This window comes from Tenrec ecaudatus, chromosome 4, assembly GCF_050624435.1.
Source record: "Tenrec ecaudatus isolate mTenEca1 chromosome 4, mTenEca1.hap1, whole genome shotgun sequence".
Taxonomy (NCBI): Eukaryota; Metazoa; Chordata; class Mammalia; order Afrosoricida; family Tenrecidae; genus Tenrec; species Tenrec ecaudatus.
Window position 1 is genome coordinate 9084860 of NC_134533.1, and position 26943 is coordinate 9111802.

General features: G+C 59.7%; 2 protein-coding genes across 3 annotated transcripts in view; one reads left to right on the forward strand and one right to left on the reverse strand.

Annotated features, from left to right (window-relative positions):
* Positions 1-26943, forward strand: part of MACROD1 (mono-ADP ribosylhydrolase 1) — a 158781-nt gene that overhangs the window by 39092 nt on the left and 92746 nt on the right. The gene's annotated exons all lie outside the window — the stretch shown is intronic.
* On the reverse strand, positions 7003-10032 carry FLRT1 (fibronectin leucine rich transmembrane protein 1). The gene has a single exon (XM_075548019.1). The coding sequence runs from the start codon at positions 9987-9989 to the stop codon at positions 7950-7952; it is 2040 nt and encodes a 679-aa protein (XP_075404134.1). The 5' UTR covers positions 9990-10032; the 3' UTR covers positions 7003-7949.

The window sequence follows — 26943 nt, forward strand, 5'->3', positions numbered from 1 at the left end:
GAGAGGACCGTAAAAGTTAAATCGCTCTATTTATTTCAAGAAAGGACAAGGGACGTGGACTCGGACATTGTATATGAAAACAGACAGACAGAGACTAGGACCCAGTAGTTAAGTCACATTCATCTGCACGTGGGGATTCAAAGGCACCTACGAGAAGTGGACAAAGGGCGGTCCGCAGTGCACTTTGGTTTGTGTTGTTGTGGTCGCGGTGGTCGTGTCTTGGTTTTCTGGAAAACCCCTGGCCTGGTGGTGAGGTTGGGCGTGAGGCAGGCGGGCACCGGGCCTGGCCAGGGCCCAGGGCGCCAGGCCGGGAGACGGGCAGCAGGCAGCGCTAGGACTACTTAGTGAGAGAAAACAGGCATGGAGCCCACCGGTGCAAGCTGGGAGAGCCTAGAAAGGGCCCTTGGGGCAGCAGGAGGGACTGGACCCCAGGCCCACCCCCGCCCTCCACCTCCACCATCTCAGACCACCACGGGGGGGTGGTTACAGGAGCGTTGAGCCACCTCCTCGCTGCCCAACCTGCCCCAATGATTTCCAGTATCAAATGAGCTACAAAATCATCTCTTAACATCAGGACAGGGACTTGCTGTTGGTGACTCTCAGAACATCCGCTCCAGCCTCCTCCTGCCCTCCTGTCCTCCGCCTCCCCGCTCACACCCGCACGGTGACATTCATACTTGGCTCCAGCTATACCATCTCTGACGAGAACTCATGTTTACAACCCGCAGCCTCCCCTCCTCCCCCCACCCCGCCCCCACCCCGACCTTCAATGCCTCCGCTCTCCCCACTTTCCCTGGCTCCCTGATGACAAAGCTCAAATGCTAAGCCAGGCGGCTGCCTCTCCCTGGCTTTTGGCATCTCTCTGAGGCGGAAGGCAGCGGAGTCCAAGGACACGCCCCCAGCCCCCACCCTCCCCCCACCCCCGGTGGCACAGTCTGGCGCCAGCCCTGCAGGCAGAGGGTGCTCTCAGCTGAGGTGGCTGGCCTGCTGTCAGGTGGCTGTGCTGGGCAGGTGGTGGAACAGCCTATCTTCCTTTCCATGCCCAGAACCATGGGCAGCAGGGGTGGGGTGGGGTGGGCCCCGGGCACAGTGCAGGAATGCCCCTACCCGGGACGGACGGAGGACACTCAGGGGAGAGGTGCCATGGCGACCCGGTGCCGGTTGTATCTTTGATTGTCGGTTCACGCTGTGTCTGCTTCTTCCACAGTGAGTTCCTGGTCACTTCCTCCCGTTGGGAGTGGGGGGCCTGTCTCAGCCCAGCGTCCCAAGAGGCGGTGGGTGTTGCTTGGGTCTTGGGGGAGGGGAGCTCCTGCAGCACCTGTCTCTGTGAACCCAGCTCTCATTCTGACCGCCTTTCTCTGCCCTTCTGGTGGCTATGACCCGAAACAACAGACATGGAGGGAAACTGAGTCACCCCAGGGCCAGCCAGATGTGACAGAAGGGCCAGCTGGTGCGCAGGCGGATCTCAGGGTACCGCGAAGACGAGGCCTCGATGTATCAGGCGTCCAGCAGCAGGGGTGGGGGCTCGGAGGGAGGAGAGCAGTACCAGTCCAGGCGGCCGGGCATCGGTGCAGCCAGGTGGGCAGAAGGCAGAGACGGGAATGAGAGGAGCGGGTGCCGAGAGGGGGGTCCTCCATCAGCTGCCGCAGAAGGTTCTTCGTGGCAGGTGTGCAGCTGTGCTGTCTGGGGTCCTGGCTTCCTACATCCTGCCTGCTGGGAAGGGGATGTAGGTGCGATGGCAGGGCAGACCTTTCTGTAGGGACGCTCGGTCTCCAGGTGTGGGCGAGAACAGGGACCAGGACACTGTGATGGCCCCATGCCACGGGGCCTGGCTTCCTTAAGAAGTGGGGTGTCAGCCCACCCACAGGGCACCCCCATGCCTTCAGTCATAATGGGCCAGGGGGCTGCACCAGGGTCCCCAGAAGCTGAAGCTCTCTCTACAGTGTCTCCAGAGAAGGTGCAGAACAAGGCCGGGGGCGGGTGGTGTGCACGCAGGTGCCTTTGTGGTAAAGGGGTCCCTGGGCCCCCTGCTAGTCACAGAGGATGGAGAGAGGTGGGGCGGGGGCGCGCCCAGTCCTCACGGAAATCTCCGGGACCAGAGAACAACAATGCATCCAAAAAGCAAGGGGAGGGGGACAGAGAGCAAAGGGAACCTCTGTTGGTTTTTGTTTTTAAAAAGAAGCTGATGTGGGTATTTCAGGCAACTGCTCGCAACATTTCAAAAGAAACAGTAACTGCTTAAAGAGGCAGAGAGAACTGCCCCAGGCATCCAGCAACCCGGCCAGATGGATGGAGCCGAGTTGGGCGGTGAAGTGTGGGGAGCTGGGAAAACGCTGGTGGGTGGAGGGAGGGGTCTCGCACAGCCCTGGGGAGAGACCCAGGTGGTGGGCCACCACCCTGGGCTCCTGTCACCTGCCCCCTCACCTACCCTGTGGGTCACCAATCACCGCTCTGTGTGGAGTTCTGACGTGGGCTGGGTATCGCCTATCGCCACCTCCTCGCCCAGCACATTGGCAACACTGATGGAGCCGGGCAACCCTGGCTCAGGGTTTGCTGCTTAATACCACCTGCATAGGAAGTACCCGTCCCCTCTTGTGCCCATGTAGGGCTCTGGGGGATGATAGGGCAACAGTGGTCGCTCGTGTCTTCTAATCAAAGAATCAGGGCATTTTGGCTTGGGCAGAAGAATAGCAGCCACGTCCCCATCACGTTCCTGTGATGGGAAGCTCACTGCCTGCTTCCTTTACTGAGCCTGACTTCCTGCTTCCCTGTTGAGTTGGCCCACTTGCCATTCACTAGGCCCAGGGACTAGAGCAGGGACAGGTCCACTCTGTGACAGACAGGAAGTGGAAGAGCTTGTGGCTTGCGGGCCCGACACAGTGGCTGGACGGGCCACGCCCCGAGGGTCTTTCATGCTCAAAGGCCAATTGCAATGGAGAGGGCAGGGGCCAAGTGGAGAGGTACCCTCACACCTGTCCCGTCAAGCCCCTTCCGACTCATGGCCTCTCCTTGTGCGGCAGAGTAGAACTGGCTCCACAGGGTGCCCAGGGCCTTGACCTTCCAGAAGCAGGTGGCCGGGTCATTCGTTCTTCTGCAGTGCCTAGGGTGGACTTGAACTGCCAGCCTTTCTGTTAGGAGTTCAGCTGTTTGTCCCGCTTGGGGACTCCCAGGTGGTAGCCCGGGTATTCCTGGGCCAGCGCCCACGCAGTGTCCACCCCCAGAACCCTCACTCCTGCAGCGGAGCCAGGCACCGGGAAATCCCTCCTTTGCACAGGGCCGCTCAGGGCAGGTTCAGGGAACGCAGAAGAAGAAAAAAAATCCCCTTTTCCCTTCACCTACAAGGAGTTTAATCTCTGCTAATCAATTTAGCAGACTCGCTTGGTTGTAAACGGTAATGATTTGCATTTTTTGAGCCTTTTATCCCTCTTTAAGGGAAAAAAACGGCCTCCTCTCCTCGCTCTGGAAGGCCTGTGCCGGGTAGCAGGGCCGTGACGTGCTTGTTAGTGCTCGCCCTGGCTCTGGGCCACTGCCAGGTGTCTCTGCCCATGCGGCACTGCTCTGAGGATTGCGGGAGGAGTCCCACAACTGCCCCTGGCCATGTGCTGGCCCCCAGTGTGGTCTGGCCCGAGGGGTCTGGGGCCACTTGCAGCCCCAACGGCCCCCTCCTTCCGGCCGGCCTGTGCCTTCCCAGCTCGCCGCTGCCCGTCTGCCGCATCCAATCTTCCGTGTTGTATTTTTCATAAGCGTGAGACTCAGGAGTGCCGTGTTCTGCTTCAAGCAGATTTCTGGAGCGGGCTGGGCTGGCTTTGAGACTTCAGCTGCCGTGAGCTGCGGTGGGGGTGGGCCTGGGTGCTCCCCTCAGCCTGTTCCCTCTGGGCACCCTGGCAAGCAGCCTTAGGCCTCTCTTCCTCAGCCTTCAGGGATGGCCCTCTTGCTCTGGGCCACCTGCCTCGAGCCTGCTAGAGCCTTCCAGAACCTTCTGGGGGTGGGCATCCGGAAGGGTAAGTGGAGGAGCCCCTGCTTGGTTTCTGGGGCTCCCGGATCGAACTCGACCCCTCCTCAGAACTCCACTTTGCAGAAGGGGAAGTGGAGGCCGGAGACTTACAAAGCCAGCTCTCCCCATGGCCTCTGGGAACTCATTCCCCCTCCCCCTCCACGAGCTCTCCCTCCCTCTGCCTCAGTCTCTCCTAGCTAAGATTACTGGAGCCTTTCTTGAACTCCCAACTTGAGAGAGACAAAGCGGGGGGTAGGGTAGGGTGCCCGGCCCCCACCTGCTACCTGCCTAGCCAGTCAGCCCGGGTAGGAAGGAGCGGGTGGCCTAGGTCCTGTGCCCAAAGTCCTTGCCCTGGGTGGGGGAGGGCCCGGCCGCCATGCCAACAAGGAGGCTGCCCAGGAAGCTGGAGCCAAACAGAGGGAAGATGGAGGCTGCGGGAAGGGGGAAGGAAAAAGAGGGAAGAAAAGAGGCTTTTGATGCACATCATGTCTGCGGAATTGAGTATGACTAATTAATAGATTTTATTCTTAGTAATCTCTTAAGCATTCCATACGTCGGGCCCCACGCCTGAGCTGAGCTTATAAGAGGCCTCATTCGCAAAATGCAAATGACATGCTGGGCCCCGCTGCCTCTTCGCCTGCTTTTTCCTCTCTCTTTTTTTTTCTTTTAGGGGAAATTTAAAGGAAAATTGCCATGTAATAGGAAAGATTCCAATCACTACGTCTAATTACCACAAAGGGTAAACCACTTAACCAAAGAAGTGTCTCAGGCTTCCCTCCCCCTTGACGTTAAACCTGCCTTCCGAGGCCACCGAAAAGACTCCTGGACCCCGAGGCCAGCGAGGTGGCCGTAGAGAGGACGAGGGCGGGGAGTGTAAGAGCGGCCCTGGCCACCCAGGCTGCCCCTCTCGGGCGGGTCAAGGAGGCTGGCTTCTGGAGACACCGGCCTTCACCGGTTCTGTGTGGCCATCTCGGAAGCTGGACCAAAGGTGGATAGAGTTCTGAGTGGACCTGGCTTCAGGCCCCCTGCCTGGGTGAGGGTGGAGGTTCTGTGTGGCCATCTCGGAAGCTGGACCAAAGGTGGATAGAGTTCTGAGTGGACCTGGCTTCAGGCCCCCTGCCTGGGTGAGGGTGGAGGTGGGGGGGGGTGGCGCGACGCAGCTGACAGTTGGAGTTTGCCCTCAGAAAAGCCTCTGGCAAAGTGTTGGCATGGGGAGGGCCAGGAATGAGAAGAAAGATAGTTGGGGGCTGAGGAGGTCCCGGGCGGGGTCAGTGGGGCCAGGGTCCTGGCTGAGTGGAGCATCTGCAGGCTGCTCTCTGAGTGGGAGGGCAGGCAGGACCTACGCGGTGCTGCAGCCTTGGGAAGCTGGGAGAGCTCCTGCCCAGGCCCCCTGATGCCTGGCCTGCTGTTCTGTGCCAGGGGGCTTGAGGCGGGTGGCTGGGCACGCTGGTTCTGGCCCTCCACCACCAGGTCCTGAGATCTCCCAGGCCAAACGGCCTTTCCTGCAGCTCGCATGGCTGTCCCTTCACTCCTGCCTGCCTGACGTCTTGCCTGGGATGGAACAAGCAGGGGCCTAGAGGGAAATTGAGGGACCAGGGATGGTGCATACACTCAGAATTTGGGGGTACTGTCTGGAAGCGGGATGCCCAGGGTGTGGGGAGGGGATCTTGGACTTCCACCCTCAGCTTGCACCCCGGGGCCCCTGCGCCTCTCCTCCCAGGCGTGGGGTCCCTGCTTCTCCCTGAGGGGGGGCTGTGTCGGGGCGGTCCAGTCCAGAGTAGGGTGGGCTTCTTACGGTTGTGAAATTAAGGCTTGAGGGGCTATCTCTCTCCCGACCTCATTGTAGGTGAGTCACGTGTGGAAAAGAAAGGAGGGTCTCACTGGGAATGAAAGCGGTTGGGGCTGGGGCTCCTGCTTCATGAGAGCCACCCCACCCCTTCTCCCATCTGCACCCCCTGGCAGCTGCTGTGTCCGATTCTGCCAACCCCCGCCTCTCCACCAAAGTGCCCCCGTTGGATCTTTTCATGTCCGGGAAGCGGCCGGCCCTCGGGCACCCGCTGGCCGCCCTGGAGCGCTGAGCAGACGCCTCGTCTCACCTTTGCCCTTTCGTCGGGACGGCCGAGGCCTTTTGAACCGGGCACCGCCAGGAGCCCCGTCCCTCTTGTCCCCTTGCTTCTTCAGCGCCGTGTCTGGCTCTTCTGCGATGCGGCGTGTTGACAGATGGCGACCTGCGTTCCCCAAGAGCTGGGATGCAGGGGCCATCAGAGCCCGGGGCACCGCGTCTCTCCTCTCCAGATCCGCTGTCATTATTTCATCATCGTTTTAATCTCGCGGCCCGCCAAACTGCGCTGCCAGTCGATGAATGTCTGCTCCAGGGGGAGGAAGAGAAGCTCCTGTCTTCTGAAGAGCCCCCGCCGCCGTCCCTCTGGGGGCCACTGTGTTTAGGGAGCCCTTGCTTCATGTTCTCTCTCTCCGAGGGCAGTGACCCAGCGGTGGGCACGGCTGGGTTTTCTGCATTCTGGGAGGGTGCTGCCTCCCGGGGCTCTGCTGAGACTTTCCCCTGCCTTTTTCTGGGCTTTGTTGAGAAGCCATGGAAACCATTAGGTCTAATCAGCTGACATTTAAAAAAAAGCTTCGCTGCACCAATCACCCATCCCAGGAGGTGGCACGGAGCACATAGTAAATGCTCAGGAAATCACTTCTGCGGTGATTGCCTCTGTGGGTGGGAGACACTAAGAGAGGAGGGACCTGGCCCACCCACCAGAGCACTTGTCTGTCCCAGACAGGAGGGGTGGGGTGGGGTGGGCGGCTCTGGCCAACCTGAGATAGGACTGAAGGGAAAGGGACCCTTGCCTAGCCTGTCCTTAAGCCACCTGCCGCGACAGACCCGCCTCTGCCTCCAGGAGCAGCAATATCCTCAGGAGACTGACTCCCCCCTCCCTCCGCCCCGCTCCCAGCCCCCCCCCCCCGACACCCTTTGTCTACTTACTCAATTATTTCTAGGAGAAAGCAACGTTTGCACGATTCTATTTGTCTCGGGAAATTGTAAGAACCGACCCAAGAAGTACCATGAGGACCGAACAGGGCGCGGCTCCGTCTGCCCCTCTGTATGCAGAGCCGCCGCAGAGGCCCAGGTGAGAGAGCCACACCTCGGAGCGGCCAGGAAAGCCACAGCTTCCGGGGGGCTAGGGCTCGTCTGAGAGGTGTGGCACAAGAGAGGCTTTCAGTATATATATATATTAAAAAAAACCCAACAACCACTAAAAGCATGTTGTTTTTAACCGATGCCGACGCATTGTTCCAGGGCCCGCAGGCAAAGTGTCCTGCAGATCTGAAAGGGAAGACAGGGTGGTAGGAGCCTCGGAAGCCAGACTTGGGGACAATATCTTCCCCGGGAGCCATCTCCTCTCCCCGCCACTCCTTTGTCAGGAGCCTGCACATCTCTGGTGAGGAGCACGCCGCTTGGGGGCCTCGCGCGTGGGCTGCCTGTCTTTTGTGACGGCCCCAACCGAATGCAGATGTTTGCACAGGTATCTCCCTAGTTCAAGAAGAAGTAGGTGGGGGGCGGACACCCCCCAAGTATATAGATAGATATAGCCCAGCCCAGCCCTTCCTGCCATCCTATTTTTAGTCATTCCCTCCCTGACACTGGCATCATTCTGTATAAAGGATGTCTTCAACGACGTTGAACCCCTCCCCCTCCTGCCTTCTATTCTTTCTTTTTTTTTAAAGAGGGGGAAGTAATAAAAAAGGTTCCCCCAACAGTTGTTTTCGACAGAATTGGTGGCTTTTCTGCTGGCAGAGTCACGGGGGGTGGGGAGGCATAATCTCTGCCTGGCTCTCTCGATGGCAGCCGGCTGAGCTCAGCCCGGCAGCAGCTGGGCAGCGGGGGGCACCAGGAGGCGGGGCGGGGTGGTGGCCCGGGGCAGGGGGGGTGCCCGGTGGCAGGGGGGCATCAGGTGTAGGAGTAGTCCACGTCAGGGATGCCGGCGTCGCGGTAGCCTCTGGTGGTGCCGTAGCCGATGGGATGTGTGCTCCTGCACAGGCTGTTGGTGTTGGACGGGAAGATGGTGTGAACCACATACTCTTCTTTGGCATGGTACGGGTTGATGGGCAGCATCTGCAGCCCCGGGCCGCGGATTTCGAGAATGGAGTTGTCCTTCTTGGTCCCCGACTCCATGTAGTCGTCTTTCTTCCGGCTGCCCCGGTTATAGGCCCTCTCCCGGCTCAGCAGCTCACCGGCCCGCTGCACGTACCAGCAGATGGCCCCCAGGACGAGGAAGAGAAAGACGAGGGCCACAGCGCCCCCGATGATGCCCGCCAGGGGCAAGCCTGCCAGGGCGTCCACGTTCTGCTCCTGGTTGAGTGTGGTGGTAGGGCCGTAGCTGTCGGCCGTCTCGGCCTTGGCGCACACGGGCGTCTCATCGGCCGTGAAGGTGTTGGGGGTCTCCATGGTGACCATGCAGATGATGTAGGTGGACTTGGGCTCCAGTGCCGTCAGCAGGTACTCCGTCTTGTCCCCCTGTACCAGGGTCTCCGTGATGGAGCCCACGGCCGGGCTGTGGCCCAGCCGCAGCCAGCTGAGCCGGAAGGAGGAGGCAGGGAGCAGGGCCTCCCACGTGATGCGAATGGAGTCCGCCGTCAGGGGCTTGACGTGAATGACCAGGGCCTTGGCGCCGTCGCCCGTGGCCATGGGGTAGTCGATGTTGGAGTCGGGGAGACGCAGCCCCGGCCGCTTGGCCTTCAGCGTGAACAGCGAGCCCTGGGGCGTGGTGGCTGAGGCATGGTGGCTGGCGGTGGTCTTGGCAGCAGCGGCGGCGGAGTTGGCCCCGCCGCCCTGCGCCCCCGCCTCGAAGCACTCGTCCATCTCGCTGGTGATGTCCTTGATGGCCATACCCCGCACCTTCTCGGGGCCCTGGCACATGAGGCCCCGCACGTTCACCACGGCCGCCCGCGCCTTCACCCAGTCCCGCAGCCACATGAGGCTGCACCCGCAGAACCAGGGGTTGTTGCGGAGCAGCAGCTGGGCCAGGCTCTCCAGGTCGTCGAACAGGCCGCGGGGCAGCGTGGTCAGGTTGTTGTTGGACAGGTCCAGCCGCTCCAGGCCCCGCATCCTGGCCAGCGTGTTGTGCGGGATGTGGCTGATGGCATTGTCCTGCAGGAAGAGCTTCTGCAGGTGGGCGCTGGGCAGGTTGAGCGGTGGCGCGGCCAGCGAGTTGCGCACCAGTGAGAGCTCAGTGAGGTTCTGCAGGCGGCTGAAGGTGTCGTCGGCGATGCGCTGGTTGGCCAGCAGGTTGCCGTCCAGCACCAGGCGCCGCAGGCTGTGCAGGCCCTTGAAGGCGTGCAGCGGGATGGTGGAGATGCGGTTGTCGTCCAGCCGCAGCTCCTCCAGCGTGCGGGGCAGCCCCGAGGGGATGCTGCTCAGGTGGTTGCGGCTCAGGAAGAGCAGCTTGAGCTGCTTGCTGTCGGCGAAGGCGTCCTCCTCGATGCTGACGGTGGACACCGAGTTGTCGTCCAGGTGCAGCTTCTCCAGCAGCGGGATGCGGGCCAGCGAGTCCCTGGCGATGGTGCGGACGTTGTTGTCCTGCAGGTGCAGCTCGCGCAGGGAGCGCGGCAGGTTCACGGGGAACTCGTCCAGGTCATTCTCGTACAGGTAGATGACCTGCACGTTGACCTTGGCCTTGAGCCCCTGGGGGATGCCGGCGTTGTTGATCTGGTTGTTCTGCAGGTAGAGGGTGGTGGCGTCGTCGGGGATGTCGGCGGGGATGGAGGTGAGGCCCCGGTCGTTGCAGTAGATGAAGCCGTGGTCGCAGCGGCACACGGAGGGGCAGGTGGTGCTGTCGATGACCTCGCTCAGGAAGGCGATGAGCCCGTAGCAGAGGAACAGCCAGTCCCGCAGGTCCATGGTGGCCGTGGTCATCACAACGGTGGCCGTGACGGCGGCGGCGTGCGTGGCAGCAGCAGGGGAGGGGGCGGCAGGGTGTGCCACCACCATGGTGGACGGCTGGGGGACCCCGGCCCCCACCTGGCGCGGGTCCTCCACACCTGTAGCGAGCACAACAAGACACATGAGCGGGGACAGGGTGGGGCGGGGGCGTGGCGGGCAGCCAAGAGGTCAAACCACCGGGTGCACCTGCTGCGGCCCCTTCCGGGACAGGTCCACGCCTGTCACGATGCTCAATCTCCCCGCGGGTGAAGGAGACACCGCTGGTTAGCACCTGCACACAGTCCCCGTCTCCACACACCCCTGCCCACCCCCCAACTCTCCTGAGTGCCAGGCGAGACGTCAGCCTGGACAGATGGAGGGGGTTTCTTCTTTCAAGATTGGCCACTGAGCCAACATTTAAAGCGAATACTGGAGGCAGAGCTGGTGCGGGTGTGCGTGCGGGTGTGAGTGTGTGTGAGAGCCTTCCCTTCCTTGCGGGGTGTTGGGCTCCATTCCTGGCCACTGCACCCCACGCTTGGCCACCGCCTGTCTGTCCTTGGAGGCTTTGTACTGCTGTGACCTGGAACCGCAAAGCCCCCAGACTAAGACCAGGAAGAAAGGCCTGGCGGCCCACTGCCCAAACCCCAGGTCATGCTTGCTACCGGCCCCTGAGGGTGGGCACAGCGTGGGACAGCGCAGCATTCTGTCTCCCTGGACACGGGCCACATGAGCTGGGGACAGCACGCTGAAAGAGTAAGCCTTCTACTCCGTGAAGTTACACGGCCTCGGGCATCCACAGGGGCTGTTCTACCCTGGTCTCATAGGGTAGGTCGCTCTGAGTCGGAATTGAGCTTGGTTGTTTGTTGGGTTTTAGAAGCCCAAGATCACAGGCCTCGCCGGGAACATGGGCAACAGGGCACCACTACCTTGGGTGCCGATCTGCAGGGAGAGCTGGTTTCTGAGAGGCCGGCGGGCAGGGAGCCACAGGAACCTGCCTGAGCCCGCCTGCCAGCAGCGCTGCCATCCCTGACAAGCAGTGGAGGGTGTGCTGCTTTGCTGTCTGGTGTTAAAACAACATGTCCTGTTTGTCACCCGCGCATTTCCGAGACAAAAGAATCGGTTGCCAACAGAGCCGTTTTCTCGTGTATTTACAGAAATGTCCTTTCATCCGCGGTGCCCTGCCTGGCTCCGCGTTCCCCGTGTGGTGGGGAATTATTCCACACCTCGCCCCCTTTCCCAAAGCATGAAACTTTCAGTTATTTTGGAAAAGAGAAGAAGAAAATCTATATATACTTGTTTTCTTACACTTTCAGAAATGAAATGAATAAATGGAGGGGGGCGGTCCATGCTTGGAGGGAATTGTCTGCAAGGTGTAATTTCGGCTTTCACAAATGGAAAAATTGCAAAGTAGATTTTTTTTCTCATATTTTTTTTACTGTGCGTAGTGGTAAAAAAAAATCAATTAAAAGAAATCATCTTTCATCCTCAGTGGGCAAAAAGGTCTTCCACGTAGCCCCAGCTTCACAGCGGCTTCCCGTGGCGGGGCCCAGTGGCCTCTGGAAGCCCCAGCGGAGAACCCAGCCTGGGGGGCCGGGGCAGAATTGCCACCTGCCGAATCAGCCAGTGGGGAGGGTCCGTGGTCCTTCCTGTCCCCAGCCTCAAGCCCTCAGCTCCTCCACTCCTCGACCATGGCAAACCCTTCTCTCCTTCCCTGGACTGCACCTGCGCACCTGGCCAGGTGCTCCTCGCCTCGAGGCCCAGTCCAAATGATCTCTTCCTCTGCTAGGTAGATAGATGCTGGAGTCAGAGCCCCATACGCCCATCACACTGCCCATTGACCCAGCCACCCACCCACCCATCCATTCTTTTATCTACCCATCCATCCATCTATCTCTCCATCCATCTGCCTACCCATTCACCCACCCACCCATTTACCCTTTCACCATATACACGTTCATCCCTTTATTTACCCACTCATCCATCTGTCCACTCACCCATCCCTTTATCCATCCATCCACCCATCGCCCACTCCTTCACGTTTCCACTCACTCGTCCATCCACCCAACCATCCATCCATCCACCCAACAGATTTTTACTGAGTATCTACTAAGTAGCCCTTGTTCCTGATATATTCTGGACTCGAAACCTTTATCAGAGAGACACTTTGCAAGCACTTAGCTACGGGAGGTCTTTCTGTATTCTGGATATTAGACTCTTATCAGATAAATGGTTTGAAAATATTTAATTGTACGCATTCTTTATTTAGTCTACAGTTTGGGCCTTATCGGGGCCATTTAAATTATAAATATTTAGCTGTGAAAGGTTTTCAATATATTCTACTATGAAACCTTATCAGACATATGACTTTGCAAACATTTCCTTCCTGGGAGTCTTAGCAGTTGGGGATTCCATTCTGGCCATAGCACCCAGAGCTCTGTGACCTCTTAGGTCATTCTGTATTCTCAGGACACGAGGTCTGCCCGCGTCTTGTCCCCGTTTTACAGAGGAGGACCCCGAAGCTGGGACCTGTGACTTGCATCAAGGTCACCCAGGGAAGAGGTGGGAGGTAGGAGGGTGAGCGAGGGACCCAGGTGGGACCCCCGCCTGCTTGGCTGCAGTTTTGTGCTCGGCTCCGAGGGATGAGCGCCATGCTTCTTGGTGACTGGCCTTTTCAGGCCCCTGACTGAACTGCAGGCACTCAAGGTGGGGACTGTGGCCTGGGTGACCCCGCGCAGCCTGCCCTCCTGCAGAGGCCACTGTGCATGCTCGTGCCCCTTCTGCGGCTGCTGCAGCCACGCCTGGTCACCTGCAGCAGCTCTAGGCCCACCTTCTCCCAGCCTTCCCCAGGCCTGGGTAGGCACACAGGGAGCCCCAGTGCAGGGAGACCAGCCCCAGATGGCCTGGCTGGCAGCAAGTGCAGGCAGAGGGCAGGGCCAGTGGAGGAGAGGTCCCACAAGGAAAGCAGTGGGGGTGGGGGGTAGGGTGCAGGCGAAGGAGGGGCGGATGAGGCTACAGATGCTGAGCCAGCCCTGGACCAGACTCCATGCTGGCGCAGACAACCCCCCACCCCCCGCCAACACTCAAACCCCCGAGGCCAGAGCAAGCCCCTCACAGGAGCACCCTGCTCTTAGCCAGGCTGTGGGGCCGTGACCCACCACCTCCGCCCCCTGCATGGAGGCACTCTGCCTGGTGTTTCCTGGACAGCTCCCTGGGCTGAGGCCATCCTGGGCCCGCCCCACCTTCCTTCCCCCACAGAAGCTGCCCCACGTTCCCCTCCCTCCGGTGCCAGTGCAGCCCAACAGGTTCACACATCTTGCTGTCTCACCACGCCACCCCTTCCTTGGTTGCCCCCCTCCTGGCTAAAGTGCTCCAGCCCCTCTGGGGCTTCCTCTGGGACTCTGCACAGGCTGTCCCCTGGATCACACAGAGGTCCAGCTGCCTCCGGCCCCACCTTGCCCCCATTCACACCACAAGAGCCCTTCCCAGAGCTCCCCCCGCCCACCCTGCTCCTCGAGCCCCTCCAGGGCACCCCTCGCTCTGTCCTGACTGCTGGTGGTCTAGCAAACTCCTTGAGAGCCAGGCTGGATCCATCCTGGTTGGCACCCGGGGCCGGACACAGGCCCGTTCTCGATGCCGACTACTGGTGACCTTACAGGTCAGGGCAGGACTGCCCCTGTGAGTCCCGGGATGGTGGGTCATTACAGGGGTAGTGGGCCTCGTCTCTCTTCCGAGAGGAGGGTGGTGGTTTTGAACTGCTGACCTTGAGGTTAGTAGCCAGTATGTAACCACCACACCCACTGGGGCTCCTCAATAAATACCAGTGGACATCTCCCCCAGGAAGGACTTGAGTGACCCCGGGCCATATTGCCGCCTAAACTCGGCGCTGAGCACCACCCAGCCTCTTTGGGTGCACAGTCCCCTCCCCCACCCAGGAGGCCCTGTCCAGCAGCGGCCAGCAGCTCCTTAAAGCGACGCCGTCTGCAGGATGCAGCCCCATCCCCACCCAGGTGGACCAGCAGCCCACCAAGTGGTCTCACTGCATGTGTCCTGCCCCCCCAGGGAGGCCCCCACAGCACCAAGGGTCGCCTAAGTCATGTCATTACACTCCACAATCATTGCAGTGGCTGTCAGGGGCCCATGTGACCGAGCAGCGGCCCCCTTGGTGGACCTCTCCCCTCTGCTCCTCTGGGCCTGCAGCACCTAGCCAGGCCCATGCCAGGGTCCGGGCACTGACATTCCCCCCTCGTTATCCACACATCAGCCCCTCACCTCCCTCTGGGAGGTCTTCCCTGGCCTGCTGCCAATGGTATTCCCCAGAGGGCTCCTCATCCCTGCTCCCTGCTTTCCCGTCTCCGTGGCACCCCGCGGGAGATCTTGCTGTTGGTCAGTGCAGTCTCGAGACTCTGTATTCAACAGAACAGAGCACGACTGGGCCCGGTGCCATCGTCACAGCGGTTCCGGTCGGGGCCCTCTGCTGCAGCCGCGGTGGCAGCCCGTCTAGTTGAGGGTGTTCCTCTTCTTCGCTGTCCCTCCACTCTTCCCAGCATGCTGTCCTTCTGCAGGGACCGGTCTCTCCTGACCATGGGGCGGATCTTAGTCTCTCTTTGGAATTTCAATGGAAATGTCTTGTCTCCCCACCGGAAAGGCACGGCTGTATCTCCGGGGGCCGGCTGGATGGTGGCAAACACTTTACCAAACAGTCTAAGCTAACAAACACCCTCATGAGGGAAGACGGAGCACTGACCGCGTGGCAGACGAGGACGGCGAGGCATCAAAAAGTGCCCGAGGCCTCCTGGCGGGGAGTCCACCCAAGGCCATCAAGAGGCAGGGGACAGGTGTCTTTGCTGAGGATGTCCTCGGCCTCACCCCCTCCCCACCTCGTGGGCCCCTCAGCTGCAGAGCTCCTGGCTTGCACCTGTGACTGCCACATCCGAACAGGTCTTCACCCCTCTTTGACCACCGAAACACCTGAGGCTCAGAGAGGGGGGGCCCCCACTGCCACTGAGCTGATTCCAAGTCCCAGTGACATAGCGGAACTGCCCCCCGTGCTGCCCAAGGCCGTCAGCTCGATGCCACTGCGGCCACATCTGTCTCCCTCGGAGCAGCCGGTGGGTTCGAACCAGTGAGCTCCTGGTAAGCAACCGAGCACTTCCACACCGCATCCCCAGAGCTGCTCCGGAGACAGGGAGGGCTGTCAGAGAAGCTGCACCTCACCTGGCTCCTCAAATCCTGCCCTCGGGCCCCTCCCCAGTCCAGGCGGGACAGTTCAGGGCCCGGGCACCCTCCCTATCCTGCCAGCTGTGCCAGGAAGCCTGGCAAAAGGAACGCAGGGGCACTCAGGGCTCGGTGGCTCCAGGGCTGTTCCCTGAACAGGGGCAGTCTCGTGAAGGCCCAAGCCAAGGCCGGCTGCATTGTGCTGGCATGGCCATCTGTCCAGGTGCTGTCTCAGCTCACGGCCTCAGCCGCAGCCTCCAGAGGCTGAGTCCTAATAGAACGTAACTTGTACCGTTCAGAGATGCTTGATGGATAACCCCGGCCCGTTCGGGAGGCAGGGACCCAAGGCCTTTCCTCTCCCGTCTTCAAGCCTCGTCCACCTTGGGCCCGGGTCTCCCCTGCAGCCCCCCAGCCCAAGGCTGCCCAGAGGCTGGACCTGTGGTTTCAAGAAGCAGGATGGGGTGGGGGTGAGGCAAAGAGATCAAAACTTCTTGGAGACGCCTTTTAATTGCCTCAGGGCCCTGGCAGCCTCTTCATCCCCTGGATGGGTCCCTGGCGGTCTCTGCAGCCATCAGATTAAGCCTGAAAAATCACGGCTGTCATGGCCTCGGGTGTGAAGTCGCATGGATCCTGACGTCTTCAGCACAGTGCAAGTTCCCACCTGCCGGCTCCGTGACGGACGGCAGGAGCCCGCCGTGGGGGTCTGGAGATACAGGGGCTCTGGCTGGAGGGACCAGGATTCCTGCCAGCTGAATGGGGTAGGACAGGGGGCACCGTCCCCAGTCTTCTGCAGACTCTGAGTCCCCCTACCACCCTACTCCTCAGTTATTTTCCAGGGCAGAGAAACCTGGGTTCAGGTCCTTCCGGGCTGTGAGATCTCGGACAGGTTGCTCACCTTCTCTGAGCGTCTGTAAAACTGGTGGTGATTGTTTCCCCTTACGGACTTGCTGTGGGGATTCACGGAGATGCTCTGTGCCAAGGCCACACCCAAGGCGCTGCAGCCTGCATGTGCCCATGCTGAGGTCCCGCATCCAGATGCTCAGAGGCCCTGAGCAGAGCGCCTGGCTTCATGGGACTGCTGGTCTCCCTGAGCTCTGGTGGCCCCTTCTTTTCATCCAGAGCACCCGGGGGAGGGGGTTTGATGTCTCTCTGGGCCTCAGATTCCACATCTATAAAGTGCTGAGCACCCCACGTCCCAGCCACTCCCTGGGAGCCCCCCCCGTGGCGCTGTGGCACAGTGTCACTGGCTGGAGGCCACCAGGTGCTCTTTGGTTCTGCAGGCCTGGGGAACAGTGGGGCTGAGCTGGGTGGGGCCTCCACCCCGATGGCATGGTCCTCCCCAAGGAACAGGAGTCTCCCCCCCCGCCCCCAACAGTGGCTGTGTCTGCGGCTTGGATCTTTGCCAGGGACCCCTGGCTGCTGTCGCTGGCTCTCAGATCCCCCGGAGACATTACTTTCTGAATCTCCGCTCTTGTCCCAGCCAGAGGGACTCAGCCGTCCCATCTCTGCCCGGCCCAGGAGCACTCCACATTCCAAACTCCCACCTGTCCCATCCCTGGCTGGGGCGCTTCAGACTGGGCAACAGGGGTCAGGTGGGTGGGTTGAGACCACTTTGGAAGGCACCCAGGGGGTGCTGGCAGCTTCTCCCTACGGCACCAGACGCTGGACCTCTCTTTCCTTGTCTGGGACTGTAACCTCTCCATTCAGTCAGTGCCTGTAAGTCCCAAGGGGGCTTGCGACCCATGCGTGTAGAGGGCTGCTGCAGACCCTGGCTGTCCCAGCTCTTGGACCCTCCTGCAGTGACTAATTCCTCTTCTCCCAGGAGGCCCCCACTGGCTACATCTCCCGAAGCTATTTCTCAGCCTAGAAGGGGCCAGGCAGGCGGGACCCCAGCCCCACTAGGCACTTGGCCACCACCACAGATGGGAACCTCTGAGAAGGCAGGGTGGACTTTCGGTCTCTGTCGCTTCAGAAAAAGCCCACTGGCACTCAAGTCCAACGTACAGTGTCCCTACAGGACAGGGTCGAACTGCCCCGGTGAGTTTCTGAGACTGTCACACTTTGGGGAGTAGAGAGTCTCATCTTTCTTCCACAGAACAGCCGGTGGTTTTGAACTGCCGACCTTACAGTTAGAAGCCCAATGTTGTGTAACCACTACGCCACCAGGCCCCCTCCATCAAGAGCTACAGCCTGGGAAACTCTGTGGGGCGGCAGAGGGTCTCCTCTGGCTTTGGGGTTTAGCAGTGTTTAGCGGACGCCGAGTCCCATTGGTCGTGAGGGAGCCATCACTGGTAGCGCCAGGGCAGTGCTCCGCCGACCTTAAGATGTGGGCATGCTTTTCCACGCCCTCTTTTTGAGGGCATCTCAAGAGCTGCCCCTTTCCAGGCCCGGTCGGATCTGCTGGAGGCACCTCTTGAGGGCAGGTGCCTTCTAGTCTTGGCTTCCTGGGTCTGCCGGCCAGCCACACCCATCAGTCACCCCACATGACTTTGCTCCCCATCCCGCCACCACCTGGGTGCCGCTTCCAACTTGTAACGAGACATGGGGGTGGGGGGGGGGACGATATGGAACTCCAAAGTCAATTACTTTTTTCTCTAATTCCTTGTGGCATGTATTATGCATCCGCTGTGGTCCTCGGAGGTAATTGCAGACAGGTATGCAAATCCCTCTCCTAGCACTGGCTCCAGCTCCTCCTCCTCCTCCTCCTCCTCCTCCCCCCGTGGGCCGGCTGGGCGGTGCTGGGCAGGGTGTCCCGCGCTTCCGAGAATGCAAATCGCTCAACACAAACAAGACTTTCAAGCAGTGTCATCGGAGGTTAATTATATTGATAACTGTGTTCAATATCCAGCTCTTGGGGCCAGGAGCAGGGTGGGGGATGAAGGGAGACACGTGTAATTTGGTTTCCTGCTTACTCGCTCGGCTTGTGATCTAATAAGATCTTCCCGCCTTGGGTACGTCTCTCCGCTCCCGTCCATTCTTATCCAAGCCACCCAGCCTCCAGGACCCAACTCCTCTTGGGAGGAAAGAGCAAGTCCAGTGGAGGGTCGGCACCGAAGCACCGAAGGGGCTTTACGTTGGGATGGGGGAAGGGCAGGGACCGGGAAAAGGGGGGACAGTGGCAAAACGGTGTGAGGTGTGCACATCCAGACTCTCAGTCATCTTTGGGGGGGATCCTGGGGCCCGATGACCAATCAGACCCTTGGAGTTGGGTTGGTCTGGCGGCTGGGGCGGGCCCTGCTCTGAGCAACTCACTGAAACCAGACTCACTGCCATCGAGTAGATTCCGACCCACAGGGACCCTACAGGCAGGGTAGAAACCCCTGCGGCTTTCTGAGACCTGAACTCTATAGGAGTAGAAAGCCCCCTTTCTTCCACTGGATGGCTGGTGGTTTTGAACTGCTGACTTTGTGGTTAGCAGCCCAAACCCCGTCGTGTAACTCCTTATGTCACTAGGGCTCCTGACTCTTCCTCAGCACCACCTCTATTTCACGATCCTTATCTTGTCGGAGTTCTGATGACGCAGTGGGTTACGGATTGCGCTAAGTCGGCGGATCAAGACCACCAGCCGATCCTTGGGAGAAAGTTCAGACTGTCTACTCCTGTAAGGCTTACAGCCCCTGGGGTGCAAACCAACAGCTCTCCTCTGTCCTGTAGGGTGGCCATGAGGCAGAATGGACTCCAGGGCAGTGAGTTTGGTTCTCATCGGTCAGCCCGACCCCTTCATTGGAATGCTCACACTCACTAGGCAGGGGAAGGTTTGTATCTTGTTTCTTCCCCAGAGGAAATGTCTGATGAGAACACGACTGGGTGAATGAAGGAGCGAGTTAAACAAACAAACAAACAAACTCACAGCCATTGAGTCAATTCCGACTCACAGTGACCCTGCAGGACGGAGGAGAGCTGACCCAGCGGGTTTTTGAGACTGTAACGCTTTACGGGCGTAGAGAGCCTCCTCTTTCTCCCACGGGGCGGTTGATGGTTTCAAACTGCCAAGCATGGTTCAGAATGAATGAATGGAGACCCCCTAAAACGAGGCCCCAGAATCTGGGGTCCTGAGCCAGGCAGAAGGAGAAAAGAGGAGAGCAGTCCTCCCTCTGGCCCCCATGGGAAGGGTTGATGAGTGGGTCCCCTGATCACAGGCCAAGCAAAGGGACTGATCTAACAGGGAAGCTTAGACCTCTGTCCATGGCTCTTCCCTGTACCGTCCCTAACGTCCCCTCTCGGCTGCCCTGTGGTTCCCCGCCAAGCCTCTAGGGGTAGATTCCTGACTGTCCCCATCTCTTTGGACTTCCCTGGGAGCCACCTCGCCCTGCCTAGCCTCAGGGAATACCTTCTGGGAATGGTCCCCTTCCAGGCTAGCAGAACCCAGCTGGGTGGGTGGGCTTTACCCGGCCCCACCCCCACAGACACACAGGGAGCCTCCAGCCGCCCCTCCACATCCACATCTCTAAACTCCCTCACCCTTTGCCAGGGGTAATCGTTGGAGAGAGACCCCCATGGCAGTGGCTAATGTCCCAGCACAAGCAGGACAGGAGGGGGGTTGGGGTGTCAGCAGACCCCCTGGCCCCATGAGGTTGGGGTCTGTCACCAGCAATGATCATACCTCATGTCTGGGTGCAGGGCCAGTCCCCTACTTCTCTCATATGCAGGGGAGCAGCTCAGGGTCCCATGTCCCCACAAAGGGACATACTGCCCAAGCTCAGACCGCTCTCACTGGGGGCCAGGACCCCAACCCACATTGGCCTGACTGGCTCCTCCTTACTTCTCTCTGCCTTGGGGGTATAAAGCAGCACTGCCCACCATAGGCACCCAGCTCTGCCCACCATTCTCCATGCTTCCTTGGGGCTGCAGGCCTGGGAGCAGCAGCCAGCCGGCTGGGCGCCCCCCTCCCTTTGACCTCCATTCTGGAAATCACCTCCCCAGAGAGTGGGGACTGGCAGGGGCGGGGCGCCCGCGGGCTGGGGCTGGGGCGAGCTCCCGGAGGCTCGGGCCCCCTGCTGCCGGGTTGGCGAGCCTTTATAATAAATAACAGCAAATGGTCGATCCGCAGGGCATCTTTCACGCCAGTGGCTAATAACACGGCTATTAATACCCCCGCAGACGGCATGCGCGCCACGCGCGCTGACGGATGTCCCGGGCCCTGGCGCAGCCATAAATCAGCCCCTCTCCCGGGGAAGCGCGCGCTCGGGGAAGCGTCATTTTCCATCTTGGTAATGAATTGGGGCTTCCCTGCCCTGCCCCAGGCACAGCGCTGGGGAACCTGAGGAGCCGTGTTCTGGTAGGCGCGGCCAAGCCGGGGTGCCCGCCTCCGCCTCCAGGAGCCTGAGCGCGGTCCCGCCCCTACCCAGGGCAGCCGCCCTCACCAGCCGGTCCTGGGAAAGTGGGAAAGGCGCAGCAGGGGCTTGATGTGTGACCTCAGGCCACTCAAGGCCTGTCTCTGGGCCTCAGTTTACCCTCCTTGTCAACATTGCTGTTGAATGGGCTTGAGTCCCGTCCTCTGGAACTTGGCAGGGACTGGATAAAGGGGAACTAGTGGAGGGGGGGGGCTTCCCCAGCCCCAGGGCATCATGCAGTGTGTGGCTGGTATTCAAACTCACTGCTATCCAGTCGATTCTGACCCATAGTGGGGTTTCCGAAACTCTTAAACTCCTTGCAGGAGCCAGAAAAAGCCTCGTCTTTCCCCACCTGGAGGAGCAGCTGGTGGTGGTGAACTGCTGACCCTGTGGTTAGCAGCCCAACGGGTACCCAAGACACCACGGGGGCTCCCACAAGCTGGTATTGCTCCACTCACCACCATCATGGCGAGACAGGGCAGAACTGCCCGTGGCTTTCCAGAAACAGGGAGCTTGTCTACCTCGGCGCGGCTGGTGGTACAGTGTCTGATTTTGTGATTAGTAGCTCAGTGCTGTAACCACTGGAGGTTTCCCTCAAGGCCTCCCTACTGCCCCGTTGGGTGGTACTCCTAGTCCCACATGCAGAGGGTGGGTGGGAGGGCTGAGTTATTCAAGATGATAGCTCTTTCCTTACTCCCTGGGCTGACCACAGGGCACTTCCCATGGCCCTACCTGGCCAGGCGGAAGCTAATCATGTGGGGAGCCAGAAAAGCAGGCAAGCCCTAGTGCCTCTCCCTGGGCACCCGGAGTCCCTCCCACCACTTCTGGGCCCCTTGCCTTACCTCCTCCTGCGCTACAGCTCCAGGCCCCCGAGTCTGGCCGAGTTCACCCGTCTAGTGATCCTTGTGGAATCCAGGGTCAAAGTGGGCCTGGGCCTGGCTCACATTCCGGCCCTGAGGGCCTCATAGGCCGCCAGACACTGGTCCTCACAGACTGCCCTCCTGGGCCACGTGGGGCTGGGGCGCTTCAAGGCAAAGGGTAAGGCTGGTGGTGATTAGATGCAGGCCTGGGTCCCCAGTTGTATCCTCTGCGACTTAGACCTCAGATACCGCTGCTGGCCTCTCCCCCAGAGTGAGGGGCGTGGGTGTGGGGGCTGCCGGGCCGCCTGGGGACTCCTGTGTGTAGCCAAGGGCATGCTGGCCCGTGCCCCCCGTGCATGTTCTAGTGCCCGGCGCCCATCACAGGGCGGGGTGGCCCTCGCTGCTGGCAACTTCCACAGCCCCTTTGGCCTCTCCCCCTTTTGTCTGTTGGCTGCCCCCTCCTCTGAAAGGCTTCTGCGTGGATTTAACCCCTTTTCTCTTCACCACGTTTTTTCTTTCCTTTTTTGTTTTTTCTTTAATCTCTTTAAGTCACTCAGCAGAATGGGCTTGGGAGCGTTCTAGCGTGGCAGAGCCAGGGAGAGGGAGTCGCTCTCCAAAGACTGCGTATTCCTGCCACTCAGGCGGTGTCTGGCGGTTGTGGGGGTGGCAAGTGGGGGCCCATCACCCCAAAGAGGAGTTCAGACATTCACCACGGGGCCGAGCTGCTGCCATGCGCTGCCAAGCCCGTCAGCCCCACACCTGGCTTTGGGGAGATGCGGGCGGGTGGGGTAGGGGGTGGGCGGCACTCAGTTCTTCTTGGCTGCTCCTGTGTGCAGAGAAGGCTTTCTGGAAAGCTGGGGGTGGGGGTGGGGGCGGGGAGGCCAGCTTCTTCCTGCTTCACCCTCCTGGTCTTTGCTGTCCAGAAAAGATGCCTCCTTCTCCTCACTGCCTCCTTCACCTGCCAAAAACAATGTGAGGATTAAGCCCTGAGGAAAGCAGGCACCCCACTGGGACAAACCCCTGCAATCCCCCCCCACCCCCCAGCTCCTATGTTCTTGAAAGCAGAGTTTCCAGGAGCTGGGGTGGGGGGGGATCTCCATCACTGCTGCCCCCAGCCCCATGCAGGCCTGACTTGCACGCCTCAGTACCCTCACGCCCACCCCCAGCTGTGCCAAGTGCCCTTCCCTGAACCTCCCGGCCGCCTGCCCCAGGGGCGGAAGGCCTGGGAAGGGCAGCAGGAAGTTCTGGAAGCTCCTAGCTACACAGGGCCGCCTGCCCAGCCGAGCTGGCTCTGCTAGGCCAGCACCTGCTCCTCTTGCTAAATGTCATTCAGAGACTCCAACTGGGCCTACCGCCTGCCTTCCAGAACAAGGCCTGCCTTTCCATGCCCATGAGGAGTGGGGGACGATGGGCTGCCTCTGACCTCCCTCACTGCCCTTACTGGGGTCAGGGTGCCACCCCCCCCAACCGCCCTTCTGGTCACCCTCCCCTGGGTGGCCTGCAGAGTGCTGGAGAGGGGGCAGGGTAGGCTGTGCCCCAGACCCAAGGCAGGAGCCTCCATTCAGAAGGCCTCTCCTCAGCGTGGCCAGCGGAAGGTCCCTTCCCGCAGCACCCACCCCCCACACACACATAAGGCCCTCTTTGGAAAAGGGCTTTTATGACACATTTCAGAGATGGACTGGACTGCCTCTGGGAGCGTTTCTTTGTAGGGTTGGATGAGGCTGTTCTGAGACATGCTTGTCAGGGGGCATTTAGGGCGCGGGGGTCTAGCCAGCCTGGGGCTTACTAGGCCTAGGTATGCAGGCTGAGGCTGGGGAGCTGTCAGGACAGCCAGGGTGGGTATCCTGGGTCCCTAGAGAAGGAGGAGACCTAAGCTCCAGCCAGGCTCCTGGGACATCCCTTCAGAATGACCAGGGCCTGGCAAACAGTCCAGGTGCAGGCAGAGGCCACTGCCCTCCAGGCCTGGGGAGGCCAGGAGGGGAGATCCGGGCAGTGTCCCCACGTGAGAGGTGAAGCCAGCCTCCCGCTCGAGCCCTTACCGCTATTACCACCCGCGTGATTTCATCCAATTATAAATTGTAATTTCTCTATGAAAGCGAGAGATGGAAAGAGTCCAATGAGGTCATCTGCCTCCCTGGCCCAAGCGAGGAAATTGTTTTAATACCGCTGGGGGCGGAGCGACGGGCGAGGATGGCGGTAGCGGGCGGAGGGGTGGGGTGCTGTGCGGGGAGCTTGCAGCACTGAGGTTCCAGCAGCCACGGACCTGCCGCGTGGACCTGCTTTCGGAACCGGAACGATGGCTCCAGGAAGGCAGGGTAGGCCCTTCCCAGGCCCTTAGAATAAAGACCAGCTCTTGCAGGGGCGGAGGAGGGGTGGGTGGTGGTGGGGAATGGAAGGTTCACCCCCCCCCCGCCCCCCCTGGCTGACTGGGATCCCGCTCCCAGCAAGAGTGAGTCTGGCCTCCCGGCCCATCGGCCCCCCCCCTCCCCACAAGCCACGCCCCCTGCAAGTACACAGGCCACGCCCACAGACCCCCAGGCGGATAATAATGTAGCGCTTGAGGAAGAGACTTTGGGGCTTTAAGAAGGAAGGGCCCGAATCTCCAATTTGGGACTCAGTGCCTCCCACAAGCACACCAACTCAGTGCCTCCCACAAGCACCCCATGGAGGAGGGCTAGGGGGTGTCGTAAAGGGGAGCCGATACCAAGGCGTTGGAGAAGACGGAACATTTGGGAGCTGATTGTGGTGGCAGTTGTACCGTACTGCTCGACGTTGATTGAACTAGGGGGTGATAGGCTGTCTGTACTAGCTCCCAATAAAATGGTTCAGAAAAACCATACATCAACTTAAAAAAAACCATCGATTCAATTCCTAACAACCCCCGCCCCCCAAATGACAACGACAGAAAGAAAACCTGGGTGGACAGCTTAAAAACAATCCAGTGAATGCATCCCTACAGGACAGAGTGGAACTGCCCCTGTGGGCAGTTTCCCAAAGCTGGAACTCTTTCAAGGAGCAGAAAGCCTCCTCTTTCTCCCGTCGGGTGGCTGTTGACTTTGAACCGATGACCTTGTGGTTAGCCCAACTCCTAAGCCACTATCCCACGGGGGCTCATCTCCCACACGGCAAGGGTTTGATAAATGTGTCCAGCCTGGCTCCATGCCTCACACACCGAAAAATACCCCACTGCCATTCAGGGTTGGGGGGGTACGCTCTGAGGGGCATTTAGCAGATAGCCCCATCTGTCTCCTGTGCAGAGGCTGGTGGGTTTGAACCGCTGGCCTTGTGCTCATCAGTCCAACGCTTACCAGACAGCTCCACCAGGGCTCCTTTGCCCCCCACTCCAAGCCAAAAGCTTACTGCCATTGTGTCTGTGGGGTTCACAGAGACCCTACAGGACAGAGTAGAACTGCCCCCATGGGTTTCCAAGGCTGAAAATCTTTAAGGAAGCACACAGCCTCATTCTTCTCCCAAGGAGCAACTAGTGGGTTCGAACCACTGACCTTGCAGTTTGCAGCTCAATTCGTACCACGCCTGGGCTCCTTGGGACTTAACAAATGTGCCCAGCATGGCTCAGGCCTAGTCAATATATCCAGTGAACTCCCCATCTGCTTACTCGTGGGGGCCAGATCCAGCTCTGACACTGTGCCACCCTGGAAGCCATGCTTCACCCAGCCCTGCTCCCCCCCCCACCCGGGCTCCCCAGTGGTCCTGCACAGCGGGGTTGGTGTCCTAAGGACTTCTAACTCAGGGACCAAACACCCTAACCCTGCGCGGGCGCAGAAGGTGAAAGGACACTTGGGGCAGATTCTAGCAGGAGGAGGAGCAGCTGGACGGGATAGGGCAGGAACAGACACCTGGGCGTCTGGGTTAATGCTTTCCTTTTCCAAGGTGAGCCTGGCTGTGGGTGCTTAGGAGGTGCGAGTCGGGGGGAGTGAGGTGGCTCTTCCCATGTGTGGATGCGTAATGATGATCATTTGTAGCCACCTGCAGTCACTGAACCTGAGGAGGCCCGGGAATAAATATGTAAATATATGCATCATAGAGTTCCCAGTGGACGCTACTGGATGGAGTGAGCTGAGACCACAGGGTGGAAACGGAGGGCGTGGGACTTCCCGTGCGGTCAGTTGAGCTCATTAAGGACTCAGTGGATCCCTGCAGCCCAACAGGTTCAATAATCAGGGCCCTCTTGTCTGCTCTGGGCTTGTCCCCAACACGGGGGCCTCTGCTCAGAGTCTCCTAGGTGAAGCTCTCCAGCCAGGTGACAGAGAGCCATTCTTCTTGGTTCACGTGGAAGAGCTTCGGCTGGCATATACATTTCACTTTGTGTTACAAACCACCCCGTCCAGAACTGTATTGAAAGACATTTGAAAACAAGCTCGATGCTGCGTCTCTAGCCGCGCTGATGCCCTGGGACGGGGACTGATCGTGCGTGTGCATGGGGTCCCGGGGCACCTCTGCTCTGCTGTCTCTGTAGAGCCTGGGAACAAGCCAGCGCCACTGGCTTAGGTTATGAAGGCAGGGATGACCATCCCCATTGTCCAAGAGCACGGCACCCAAGAGGGGGGTGCACAGTTGCAGGAGACCAGGGCCTCGACCCCTCCCCCCCAGCCAGTTCTCTTCTCCCTGTACTGGACCAGGTCTAAGCACTGGAGGAACACACTGCTGCCGAGCCCCCCTGCACCAGCAGACCCCAATTGGCTCCTGAGCACTTCTTTATTGCAGCCTTCCACCCACTCATCCATCTTTCCATTCATCTGTCCATCTGCCCATCCATCTACTCACCCACCCATCCATCCATCTACCTACCCATCTTTCATCCATCCAGCCATTCACTCATCCATCCACCTACCCACCCATCCACCTGCCCATCTATCCACCCACCAATCCACCTACTCACCCTCGCATCTCTCCATCTAACCATCCATCCATTCATTCATCCACCCATCCATCCATCCATCTACCCACCCATCCACTCACCCACCCATCTATCCATCCATCCATCCACCCCCACATCCTTCTATTCAACCATCCATCCACCCATCCATCCATTATTCCATCTACCCACCCATCCACTCACCCACCCATCTATCCATCCACCCCCACATCCTTCTATTCAACCATCCATCCATCCACTCACCCATCCACCCACCCACCCACTCAGCAGACATGCAGTAAGTCCATCAAGCTCCAGGCACTGTGCAAAGATACTGGGGACCCAAAAGGGAGCTCCCATCCTTCTAGAGCTCGCGAGGTTCAGTGGGAAGGCTGTTGGTTTTCCGAGGGCCACAGTATTGAGACAGACACAGGATACTGTGGTAGCACAGAGCCCTGCCCTGCTCAGCTCTCAGGGCAGGGAGGGCTACAGGGGCGCTCCTGGGGGAAGGTTCTGGGATCCTTCAGACGTCTCTATCTTATCAATATGTGCGTGCTCAGTGGCGAGGGGGAGTGGGCAGGTAAGACTATACTTCTCTGTGACGTGGGCCTGCCCTCTGGCTTAGACTCCAGTGCTCGCTGATATTAATTTCTAGATTAGCAATTATCCCTCCTGTTTCATTTCAACCTATGGCTTTCAGGGCCAGATATTATGTGTGTGTGTGATTAATCAGCTGCCCG